We start from the raw sequence: 12,500 nt of genomic DNA, 5'->3' as shown, positions 1-12,500 counted from the left end.
ATGGGGCACACAAAGGCCGCGGCGGGCGGGCATCGTGCGCCAGGAGACGCTGTCCCTAGCCGACCCGGGCACGGCAGCAACGGCCCGCTCTGACACCCTGAGCGCCAGGTGGCCGAGCCCCAGTCCCCGCATCGAAGCGGCCCGGCTTTTCCAGCGGCACGCCCACTGTGGCCCTGACAGCCCGTGGGGAGGCTCACACCCACCCCGGGTTGGCCTCTGCTTCCTGGGACTCCCTCCCGGAGCCCCTCCAGCCCAGGGTACCTTGTGTTGCCAGGACTTCTGAGGACGCGAGAGGCGCCACACTTGACTTCGAATCGAAGTTGGGCCCACCTCGCCGCTCCAGAGGGGTGCTCCCATGCCCGGCCGGGTGCACTGGGCCTCCCTGCATGGCTCCCCTGTGCTGGCACTGCCTGGCGGCTTTGTGACGGAACATCACACCAGAAAAGCGGACAGCGAATCTTCCTTGTTCCCCAAATAACACCCTTACTGACCCCGCTGGATGGCATGCAAACAGCTCTGTTTACATACCTCAAGGAATACCCTGGACATTAGCCTCGTAGTCATGTCCAAACCATGCCCACTGAGCCCAGGCCTGCACCTCAGGAAGACCGAGGCCCGGGCCGTCAGACGCTCCCCCTTCTCTGGGGCTTGGCCCCCAGGGACAGGGGCCCCCGAGACACACTCCCCAAGGAGGCAGGAGACGGGGAACCCAGCCACCCCCACCCCTCTCATCCCCCATCTTGGTTCCAGCAAAAGCAGCCTCTCTCCATGGGTGGAAGGGTCTGAACAAAAGGGAAGGAGAAGGTGGCAAACGGAAACCACCCTCAAGGATAAAGGTCACCCCGCTGTTAGCAAGGGTAACTACAGCCGGCCTGTGCGCTCACCCTCCCAACAGAATGCTCTGGAGCACCTTCCAGGCAACCTGCACACGTGGAGTCCGCGTGAAACCTCAGTACAGAGGCAAGCTGAGGGACGCCTCTGGCATGACCCCCACCTCGCACCACGGATGGAGGTGGCCCAGCCCCCCAGGAACCCTCCCCTTCCCTCCTGTGCCCCCACCCCGCCACTCCCAGGGCGCACTCCCCAGCCCACTCATTCACGTGGAAAGCCATCACCAAGTCACAGCACCTGCCCTACTCAGCGCAGGCACATAGTGGGTGCTCCATCATAACGATGAAGGACCATGGTGACTCCGGGGACCTCCTGAAAATATGAGACCAATGGAGAAGGTTTATTTCCGTTTTTGACTTGGAGAAGCCAGAGTGAACACAACGTCTCCCGTATGTCCACACAAGAACCTGCTCACGCGTCTTTCACAGCAGCATCGCTTGTCTGACAGTCGGCCCTCCGTATCCCCAGTCCTAAACCCTCAGATGCGACCAAGCGCAGCGATGACCTTGGATTTGAAGGACTGCGCTGCAAGGGGCTCAAGCATCCGTGGGTTTGGTCCTGGAACCTGTCCCCAACAGGTCCCAAGGAGGGACTGAAGCAAGATGATCGGATGCTTCGTGGTCCCAGCACAACAGGAGACCACGCGGCCGCACAGAGGAAGGCAGCACAGCGCGGGGCCGTAAAAGCCAACAGTGCGCTCCCACAGGACCCTGGGCGCCGTCCTGACCAGCGGAGGCACAGAGCAAAGAGCTGGAGGCCTCCGAGGCTTGGAGCGGCGGGGCGGGGCGGGGCCAGAGCGGGGCTGCTGATGGCCGCTTGGGCGCTTCTGTCGGGGAAGGTTCTCCGTTAGTGGTGGCACAACCTTGTGACCCTCCTAAGAACCGCTTAAAACTGTATGCTCGAATGGGTGGGTTTTAGGCTGTGTGAGCTGCTGCTGCTGCTAAGTCACTTCAGTCGTGTCCTACTCTGTGCGACCCCATAGACGGCAGCCCACTAGGCTCCGCCGTCCCTGGGATTCTCCAGGCAAGAACATTGGAGTGGGTTGCCATTTCCTTCTCCAATGCAGGAAAGTGAAAAGTGAAAGTGAAGTTGCTCGGTCCCGTCCGACTCTTCACAACCCCGTGGACTGCCACCCACCAGGCTCCTCCGCCCATGGGATTTTCCAGGCAAGAGTACTGGAGTGGGGTGCCACTGCCTTCTCCATTTGGATAAAGAACAGAATCTGAGGCGACTAGACCAGCACACACCCGCCTGCCAGGCCCTTACCCAGGGAAGGCCTCGCGTGGTCCAAATGCTGTCGGAGGGGAGTCTGGCACTTGTGTAAAAGAACAGAGGCTGCAACTGGGGTGAGCAGGCCTCCAGTTGGGGGTAGGGGCCTGGGGAAGAGACACCCCACCCCCGACTCAGGAAGGCTCTGCGGCCGCCCTCAGTCCCCACGGAGGCGTTTTTAACTCCAGCTTTTTAAGGTGAATAAAGAAAAGCAAGGCACTAAGTCAGAGCCTTTACAGACAATGTCAAGGTTAGTGTAAATACTGACAGGGCCAAGAAGAGTCCCTGAGCACAGGATTCCGGGTTATGTCTCTCAAGTAAAACAGTCCTGTTTCTTCCCAAGGGGCCCCCCAAATCCCCGAACGTGTGGGGTTCAGAAGCCCTGCGGGACCTCACCCGCCTCTGGGCCCTGCCACCCCGCCTGGACTTGCTCCCCTCAGCTCCCCCACCCTGGGCTCAAGTTCTGCCCTGTGCCTGGAGACCCTCGACCCGCCTGGAGAACCCCCGACCCACCTGGAGACCATGGAGACCCTGACCCGCCTGGAGAGCCCCCGACCCTCCTGGAGACCATGGAGACCCCGACCCGCCTGGAGAGCCCCCGACCCTCCTGGAGACCATGGAGACCCCGACCCGCCTGGAGAGCCCCCGACCCTCCTGGAGACCACTGACCCGCTGCCAAGGTGCAGCCTGCCCGCCCCAAGCACCCGTGTCTGCAGAGGCTCCCCCCACAGTCCCCACAGCCACCCCTCTTCCCAGAGACTCGAGCCTCTTCCAGGACTTCCTGGCCATCGCTTCTCATCCTCATGCCTGAGCAGCTGGAAGAGGCCCAGATGCGGCCGAGGGCGGCCCGGAGCCAGGCCCCAGGCTGCCCATGCGAAGCTGGCGGGGTCCCCCAGGGGAACCCGGGGAAGCACACCGTGCCCCCAGCACCAATGAGACGCAGGCGGTCTCTGGCCTTTCCTGGTCACCTGCAGAGAACCTGGCCCAGGTGGGCCTCGGGGAGACGCTGACCACTGGAAGCCACAGGCCAATTCCCAGCCGTGTGGACAAGAGGCCTCTGCACCGCCCCCCGACGCCCGGCTCCCCTGAAAGACCACTGCTGCCCACAGGTGTTTCCTGAGCGCAGAGGCTGGAGGAGCCAGCGGTTGGGGCATTGGGCGGTGGGCAGCAGGGTGAGCGGCGTCCACCACCCCAGGCCTGTCTCCGGGGGGCCTCACAGACAGCTTACGTGAGTCTGCGGCCCCAGCACCTCGAACCCTGTAGCTCGCGCTAACGGGTCAGCTTTGAAAACCACCTCCGTGTTCACCGGTGACCAGCACATGAGGCAAACCGCTTCTGGCCTGGGGACCCTGTGGCCCGATGCCACAAGGGTCACGAGCGCCCTGGCTGCACGGCCATCCCCACAGGCTTGCGGGAGTCCTGTGCTGGGGGCGTTAGGGAAGGGCACCAGGCTGGTCTTCACAAGCGGGCGGAGGTGACGGTTGGGCCTAGAGCAGCCGGCTGGGCCCCGGGGCCAGGCGCACAGATTCTGAGACTGGGCGGCACAGCCCCCCCACCCCCAGGGCTGAGACCCAGAAGGGCCCAGGGGAGTCCTAGGCAAGGGGCGTCTCCCGGGAGGATGAAAGGGCTGAAAAGATGGGAAGAAACCTGGCCAAACTCCCCCACCTCCAAACGCTCAGAGGCCCCGGCTGTGATCCTCGGTGGTCAGCAGGTGCTCGGAGTGGGAGAGGGTCAGCCCGTGGAAGGCTGGCCTACTGCCGGGGCTCACCGTGTTGGGAGGTGGGGTCTCCATCTGTGGAGGTGCAGGCAAGGGCCCTTGGGAGAGCTGGGAAGGGCAGCATCCAGGGGGCGCAATGATGGACCCGCTGCCAGGCTGCACCTTTAAGGAGCGTCCCCCAAAGATGATCTACGTCCACCAGTCCCGAGATGGGCAGCTGCCCACGGTCTCCACAGGAGACTGTGTGTCTCACACTCAACAGCCTCGGTAAAGAGTCTTCTGGAGCACATCCGCCCACCACGAGCACCCAGGGCCCTCGTGCAACCCAGTGACTACAGGCTCTTAAAGAGCATTTGAAAACATCCATGTATTTGTTTCTGGGGGTGGAGCACACAGCTCACACCAGATGAAGACTTTCCAGGTGTTGCTGCTTTATTGAAAAGTCATCCTAAGAAAGAATGATTCAGCTTGTACTTCCTATGGAATACACCGAATAAAAAAAGGCCCAACCAATTCAAACGATAGTTTTTTAAAAAATGTTCTTTCTGTCAGGCTGAGCTTTTGGCTCAACTTAGAGCCTAAAGTGAAAGTCACTCAGTCGTGTCTGACTCTTTCTGACCCTTTCTGACTCTTTTCTCCAGGACAGAATACTGCAGTGAGTAGCCTTTCCCTTCTCCAGGGCATCTTCCCAACCCAGGGATCGAACCCAGCAGATTCTTTATCAGCTGAGCCAGAAGGGAAGGCCCAAGACCTTCCCAAAACAAAGGTGTCAAATGAAAACCTGGGCGGCCCAGGACCCCAGGGCACCGGCTTGCAGGGATGTGGAGGGAGGAGGCCCGCAGTCCCTGTGGGGACTGTCCTTGTTCCCTCTCTCCCGGGACCACAGGCCAGCTTGCTGCTTCTGCTCCTGGTCAGAAGGCCCACAGCTTCCTTGGCGGGCTCTCCACTGAGATGGCCGTTCGTCCCGCAGCTTCCCTGGCCTCCTCCCCGACGCGGTGGGAGCTCCTCCCCGCAGGTGACACAGCTCTGATCTGTACGCTCTCCCGCTCCCGGGCACTCCCCCGGGCTCTGAGAGCAGCCCCAGGGGCAGGTGGGCTCCCTGACAGGCCAGAGACACCAAGTCAAGTCCCAAACTCGCCCTGTCCCCGTGGGGCAGGGGGCTGGTGGCCCGCAGCCCCTCCCCCACCAAGGGAACCCATGACCCCTGTGTCCTCCGGGGAAGACGAATGGCTGTCTCCTCCCGGCTCCGTGTTGTCAGGTTCGGTGCTGAGAGTCAATACCTTCACCTTGACGTGGAAACTTCCTGATTTATCAGCCAGCTCCCCTCCCAGGCGAGCGCGGCCTCGCCACGCACAGCCATCGGGCTCCGGGAAGAGCAGCCTGTGGTCACAGCACTTGGAAACAAGCAAAGCCCCTCTGATGACAGACAAATGCGTCTTGTTAGCAACTGCCCAAAAGCGCTTGACTTGTACTAATAACAAAAAGGGCATGCTGGTCACCGTGGGTCCAAAGACGAAGCACCCTGTCACCAGCCTGGTTGGGAAATTAGCAAATAATGTTCTTTTCCTTGATAAATGGGTGACAGCTTCCTCTCACCAATCATTTCTAACATTTTGATGCATGCCTATGATCCCACTGGAGGAGCAGAAAAGTTTACTGGCCCTCAATTTTCAGATGATGAATGGAGCGCCTCTAAATGTGCGATTTCTGGATGAGGTATAGTTCATTTTAAGCAATTCTAGTAAATGGGTGTCACTGATTAGGACAGATCGTCTACTTGCGCAACAGCACACACGGTGTGTCTCATTCCCCGGCCTCCTCCGAGACAGCAGGCAAGGGTTCGGCAGGCACCCGGGAGGCCTCGCCGCCCGGCTCCTGAGAGGGACACGGCGCTGGGCAGGCGCCCCCCACGCCGCGCCGCGTGCTGGCGGACTCACTGGTCGCCATCTGGTCCAGGGCTGAGCTGCACCATGCAGACGATCCCAGGGGGCCTGCCCCTTCCTCTGTGGCCCCGAGGAGCCCCACCAATGGCCCCAGAGACAACCAGGTGGTCTGCTCGCCATCCCTGCCAACAGGGACAAGTTCGTCCTCTGCCCCTGGCTCTCAGCCAAGGACGAGCAAAGGCAGGTGGGGCGGGCGAGACATCCTGCTGGAGTTGTGCACTGTCTGGGGGGCTATGTCAGCTCTTGGGCCCTGAAGGGGTCTCCCCAAGCTGCTTTTCCAATTGACCGCCCTCACGTTAAAAGCAAGTCTGTTTGTCCTCCAGGGCGGCAGAAGTTGCCACTGACACCATCAAACTGGGAGCAGGAAGTAGCGATGGCCCTGGGTCTGCAGGGTCCCCACTACAGCCAGGGACGCCCGGGGAGCCGCCGAGAGCCGCTGGGCCTCACTGGCCGGGATGAGGAAGCCAGGAATCACAGGCATGGGCTGAAAGTGTCCCCCAAATCCCCAACCTGAAATGCAAACACCTCCCTCGCATCCACCTCCGTGGTCAGAAACTGATCACCAAAATAATCACGTGGCTTACATTTAAGGGGAAGGAAGGCATGAGCAAGCAGTTTAGCAAAGTAAAAATAGTATGATTGGTGGGAGGCAATTAGGAATCGTCCGCTCTGGGGATACAAGTAATCTGTTTGAGAGGCACTGGGCTGGGAGACAGCGGGTCGGCGTGGCAGTGGTCGAAGGGTATCGACTCTGCTGCGTGTCATCAGCTGTTGACAGAATCACATCTGAATGCACACACAAGAACTTTAAAACGCTTCAGAAATGCCCGCGCCCTTCGAGAGGCGGGCCCAAGTGTGGGTTAGGAAGTGGGAGGCTGCCAAAGGACGTGGTGGCCCCTGGGGCAAGCCGACAGCACCCCTGGTGCCAGACAGCTCCTGAGACGGAGTGAGCGCCCTCCCCCACTCCCCGCCCTGGACATGTAGCCAGTTTTAAGCCGACTCCTTGGGAAAGCCCCTGATGCTGGAAAAACTGAAGGCGAAAGAAGGGGGCGGCAGAGAATCAGATGGCTGGATGGCATCGCCGACTCAAGGGACATGGGTTTCAGCAAACTCTGGGAGGTATTCAAGGAAAGAGGGGCCTGGCGTGCTGCCGTCCATGGGGTCGCAGAGAGTCAGACCTGACCGAACAGCTGAACAACAACAACAAATGATTAAAAAAAAAAAAAAAAAAAAAAAAACCCTTATCAGGAGGAATGAAAACTGCTGGCAGTCGCTGGCTGAGCCTCGTGTCTGAGCTGCACATCACAGTGCGGAAGGCAGCCGTCTTTCTGTCCCCATCTCGTCCGCACTTGGCCGCCACGCTCGGCCCCTGCCACTCCAGCCCTGGCACGGCCTCTGCCACCATCCTGCTCAGTAACTGAACTGGCTGTGCCCGTGGCAGCCTGCATGTTCATGCCTGGCCATTTGTGATAATTCCTTTAATTGAGCAAAAGAAATCTCTAAACTGAGGGGGAGTCAGCCACACATTCGGGCACCAGAGGGCTACAGGAAGAGCCCCTGGCTGCCACGCCCACGAGTCAGGCCACCACCAACCAGCTCCTGCCCTTCCATGTCACAGGGAACCCTCTGCCACACGGACACGCTGGCAAAAGGGACACTTCTGATCATGCAAAAGCACCTCACGCTCGCAAACGCTGTCTGTAAAAGCAGTTTTCCCTCGAACATAATTTCAATTAGAAGCATACAAATTCCAATTTGTCTTAATCGAGTAACACCGCAATGCTTACATTCTAATTAAAAAATAATTTCTTTTATTGCTCTGAACAACTCGATGTCTTTCTACTGGTTGAAATTATAAACGTGAGACTGTTTGCTCTGCCCATGGAGTTCCTCAGGTAGGATATTGCGGGACTGCTTTAATTATTATTAAACGAGCAAACGATACACTATTAGACAAATATTAAAACAAGCACTGCACTCAATTATTAATTTGCACTGTTCACTTTTAAATGCAGCAAATATCTCATTAATTTAATTTTAGGTGCCCACCCGTTTATGTCGCATTTTACAGTCTGGAAGGCAATTTACTATTAACTGGCAATTACATACAGAGTGATTGTTAATTCTGCTCCTAAGTGCTAGCCGCTTGAAAATTGTTCTCTCTCTCTAATTTTTGACCTTCTCGCAACAGGGGTGAGGCGCACTGGGAATACAAAGGACTGGTGTGGAGGAGCCGGACATGCCATTGAGACTCATTCTTTTAATTCACCGTGCTAATCAACTGCACTACCACCACCTCCCAAGGTAATTCTGCCTTTACTGGGGCTGAAAGCAGCCGGCAAAGGGGCCTGGCTGGGTGGGCTTGGTCTGCCCCCCACCACACACCCACTCTGGGTTGACACATCGGGTCTGGTTCCGAAGAAACTGGGGTTTTTCTCAGCTGCTGTAAACAGCTCGTTTAGACCTTGGCCTCTGGCAGCCTGGCCACCTCACCCAGGAGGGCTCAGGGTGACATATCCCCGCGGGCCGGACTGCTGATGGGAGCCAGACGCCCAGGGGATGGGGCTGCCCGCAGGCTGTCCAGCCTCCAGGAGGGCTGGCGCAGCCTGCGGAGAGGAGCAATTCCCTGTGATTGCACCTCTGTCCCCATCAATTCCAGGGCAGCACAAATCAGACAGAAGCTTCCAGGTCAGACAGGTTATGACCCCACCTTCCCTCCACTCCCGGAGAGCACGGGGCCCCCTAGCCCTGACGCGCGTTTGAAATGTATATTCCCGTTGATGATGGGGGAGGCGTAGAGCCCCCCGCAGGAGGGGCCCCAGCTGGCTGAATGGCTTCACTGAGGCATCCATTCACGAGAGAACCCTTTGTGGAGGAAACCCCAGAGCCTTGGACTGCCGGGACAACGAGCATGGCGTCTGAGAAGGCCCCTCTCCGTGGTGCGGACACAGCACCGGCAGCAGAAACGGACGACGGTCACCGGGACACAGCTGTCCCTGGAACGGACTTGGGACACTCGCTTCTCTGCGGGCAGGGGCCCTCTGGCCAAGGAAGATTTTCTGCCCCGCTGGGGGCAGCTGGCTACGGAGAGCCACCCCAGCTCACCCACTCCCCATGGCACCTGAGCGGCTGGGCCTCGGCCCTGGGACACCAGCTGCCCAAGCCACGGTGTCCGCACACCCTCCCTCCAGCCATGACGCCCGGCTCGTCAGCCCTCCTGCCTAGGGGGCTGCGGTCCCCAGTAGCCCGCACGCCCTCTCCAGCCGTGATGCCCAGCTCAGCAGCTCTCCTGCCGCGGGCGCTGCGGTCCCCGGTAGCCCCCGGAGCACTTAGAGGAACCAGGCCTTCCTGCCGTCACGTCTCTTCTGAGTCAGCACCCCAACCACAGCCTGTGGGTCTCTGCACCCAGAGCCCGAGGGTCAAGAATTGGGGATCTGGAGACCCGCGGGGGGCATGGCCGGAAGGCCAGAGGGGCTGACTCGGGCGGAGGGTCCCTGTCCATCTGGGGCAGACCCAGGTGGTCCCACTGCCTACAGATGTCCCCACCCCACAGTGCCTGGCCCGACCTGGCATCCATGTGGCCCGTGGCCGCTCAGGGCCTGCCAGCAAATGCATGTCCCCTCCTCCAAGGGACCTAGACGCCTCAGCAGCTGTTCCTGGGAGCTCAGGTCACACACGAACCCAGGGGGCAGTGGAAGCGGGGGTCAAGCATCCCCCAGGGGCCCCCAGGCAGGATGCAGGGGTCGGGTGGCCCCCAGGGCAGGACACAGGGGTTGGGCGGCCCCCAGGTCCCCAGGGTAATACCAGGCAGGGTGGAGCAGGGCTCCCACTGCCCACATCCTGAGCTCATGGCCAGAAACCCAGCTGGGCACCCACAGGTCAGCAGTGGCCACGCAGAGGCGGCTGAGTGCTGCGGGGAGACAGCCCATCGGGGACCCTGCCCGCCCCCAGCTCCTGGCGGCCTCGGTGGTCCTTCTACCCAGAAGAGCTCCCGCCATGGCCACAGGCACGAGGCTCACAACAGGCCCCGGCTGCTGCCCCGCTTCCTGGGTCTTTATTATTTAGCAGGCTGGGGCCGCAATCCGTCATCTCCTGGTCACACCAGGGGGCCCAAGTCCCCGCCCTGGAGATAGGCGCCCATCAGCGTCCCCAGGGTCTTGGGCCCCAGGCAGCATGCGCTAGCCCCAAGGGCGGAAACGGCCCCTCCCTGCCCTGCTGACTCGCTCAGCGCTGCTCAGCGCCCAACTGGAGGCCGCCTCGCCCCATGAAGGATGCAAGCCTCGCTGCAGCCCAGGCTGTCAAGGGTCTGGGCGCCTCTGGACACGGCAGCCCTGCTCTCGGCCGGGACCTGAGCCAGGTGCAGCCCAGGGGAGGCACTGGGCCGGCCGGAAGAACTTACACTTCGAATCTGCTTCCTAAAGGGGGAGGAGGGTGAGTCACCTCCACTCCTCACCCCACCCTTGAGTGGAAGGGACCTCCGTTCCACCTCGTCACCCACCCGTGGGACAGAGGAGAGGCCCACATCCCAGAGGAGCCCAGACCTGTCCCCCAGGTGCCCTGTGTGGGTAACGGCACGTGGTCAGACCCCGAGGCCCAGAACAGGCTCCTACGGGGACCTCCCGGCCACCCTGACCAGGTGAGCATATGGAAGCCACCCTGTCTGAGAACAAGCCCTCACCCCTAGGGCCTCAGCACGCGGAACCCTCTCACACATCCCAGCCTCTGCGGGCAGCAGGACCAGAGGCTCCAATGCAGACAAGCCCTATGGTCACTGTGGTCTTTCTCAACAGCAGCCTCAGACGGGTCGTGTCCTCCAAGCCGCCTGTGTGCAAAGCACTGCGGCACACAGCTTCCAGATGGCGATCCAGGACCTCAGAGGGGACCCTTCCTGGTGATGTCCGAGTGCCCAGCCCCGCACAGAATTCAGACCCTCCGTCAGCAGCAGGGTGCTGTGCGGTGTGAGGCCCCAGGCTGGGCAGAGACCTGCTTCTGTTATCCACAGGTGTGGGTGACCTTGGGGACATGGCCTGACCTCTGGGACCTCACGGGGCAGCCACCCCTTGGACGCTGGGAACGTGGTTACCGACAGCCTACCACCTCCTTTTACAGGCAGGACCACAGACGGGGTGAGGGGATGGATCCCGCGGCCCCAGGGGTCTGCACCTGTTCACGGCGTCACACCAGCTGGTCAAGGATGCGGAGACTTCCCCGATGACACCACCCCCTGGCTCACCCGCCAGCCCTCCCTGCAGAACCTGTGCAGGGACCCAGGGGCCATGGAGAGGCCCTCCCGGATCAGGAAGGCTGGAAAGGTGGACTCACCGGTGTAGACGAACCGCCCTGGAGCACCCTTACAGAACTGCTTGGACTTGTACGACAAGGTGACTTCGACGACTCCAGGAATGTGCCTCGGCGGCGTCTGGACACGGATGGCGTGGGGCGTGATCAGCTACAAGAACCATACAGTGAAGAGGCCTTCAGCAGCCTGGGCGTAAGAGGCGGACACTTGCCAGTTGGACATAATTACCAAAAATGAGCACAATTGGACCATCGTCTCGGAATGCTCCCTCCGAGCTGTCACCCAGACTCAGGACCTACAGTTGCGCTTTCAGGAAAAAGTCTGCAAATGATCCCGGGTGTAGTTTGCAGGAAAGGCCACAGGGCATCATTCATATGAAAATTGCCACCATATGTCTCCTTAAACCTGCTCCTAGTAATTCTAGCGCTAATTGTTCCAGGGCACTCGGGACCTCCGACAGCAGGTTTGAAACCCCAGGGCTGGGGAGCAGGGGGCAGAGTTCTGCACCCGCCCAGCAGAGAAGCCCCTGCCTTGGGCGCACCGTCGGCTTTCAGGGGATCGGGCGGTGGGTGGCGCCGTCGACCGTCAGACGGTCCATGGACAAAGCCACGGCAGGAAGTGGACCGATCTCGCGGGCTTACCTCGCTCCACACCAGCATTGTCCCGAACACAACTTGGAGCCCGTCGAAGAAGTTGTCTCCGATGATGATCACGGTCGCGCCCCCCGTGGTCCAGCCTTCACTGGGACTGATGGCCTTGATGCACGGAGTGGCTGCCCACACAAGACAGAGAATGGGACCTTAGAGGCCGCCCCAACGCCGCCACGCTGTCCTCCTCCAGCCACGCCAGACACCGTGGGAGACGGGCGGGCAGCCGCTCCTCCGGGCGGCACGCAAAGGGCAATCGTAGATCAGCGTGTTGATGCGTTTAAAGCAAACCCTTAAATGTTTTATAAAGCAAAGGCCAAGCCACTGAATACTAGTGAGTAAGAAAAAACAAAAAAAAGAAAGCGGCTTGATATAGCAAATTATGTGTCAGGGCAAATATGACGATTACAAATGATTAAGCAGCGCGTGCACGTGGCACGTCGATTTATCTGCTTTGCGGGCAGATCTGAGCAGAGTCAATCAAAGGCTGTTGGGGAGATGGAGGAGCGAATGCCTTGCATTTCGATCCCTCATAAGCAGCTAATTGGGTTGGGTTTTTTCATCCATGAACTTTGCCTTTTGGTTCAAAACTTCATTTTCCTCTGTCACTTCACAATTACTACTTTTCACTTTTCATCAGGAAAAAAAAAATCAAAAGCACGATATTAATACTTTTGTCAAAGGTGCACATTTTACATCTAATGTTGTTTGTCGACAGGAATCCCCTGCCGCTG

General features: G+C 59.7%; 1 protein-coding gene across 8 annotated transcripts in view; it reads right to left on the bottom strand.

Annotated features, from left to right (window-relative positions):
- EBF3 (early B-cell factor 3) overlaps positions 1 to 12,500 on the bottom strand; it is a 119,332-nt gene that overhangs the window by 19,031 nt on the left and 87,801 nt on the right. For all 8 annotated transcript variants that reach the window (XM_018041657.1, XM_018041659.1, XM_018041661.1 and 5 more), the window contains exons 9-10: positions 11,761 to 11,891; positions 11,143 to 11,269 (exon numbers count right to left, since the gene is read on the bottom strand). In XM_018041657.1, coding sequence (XP_017897146.1) covers positions 11,143 to 11,269; positions 11,761 to 11,891 — 258 coding nt within the window. The remainder of the gene's footprint in view (positions 1 to 11,142; positions 11,270 to 11,760; positions 11,892 to 12,500) is intronic.

Source organism: Capra hircus, chromosome 26, assembly GCF_001704415.2.
Source record: "Capra hircus breed San Clemente chromosome 26, ASM170441v1, whole genome shotgun sequence".
Lineage (NCBI taxonomy): Eukaryota > Metazoa > Chordata > Mammalia > Artiodactyla > Bovidae > Capra > Capra hircus.
Note: the sequence above shows the minus strand (reverse complement) of the source record. Positions and strands in the feature narration are given on the sequence as shown.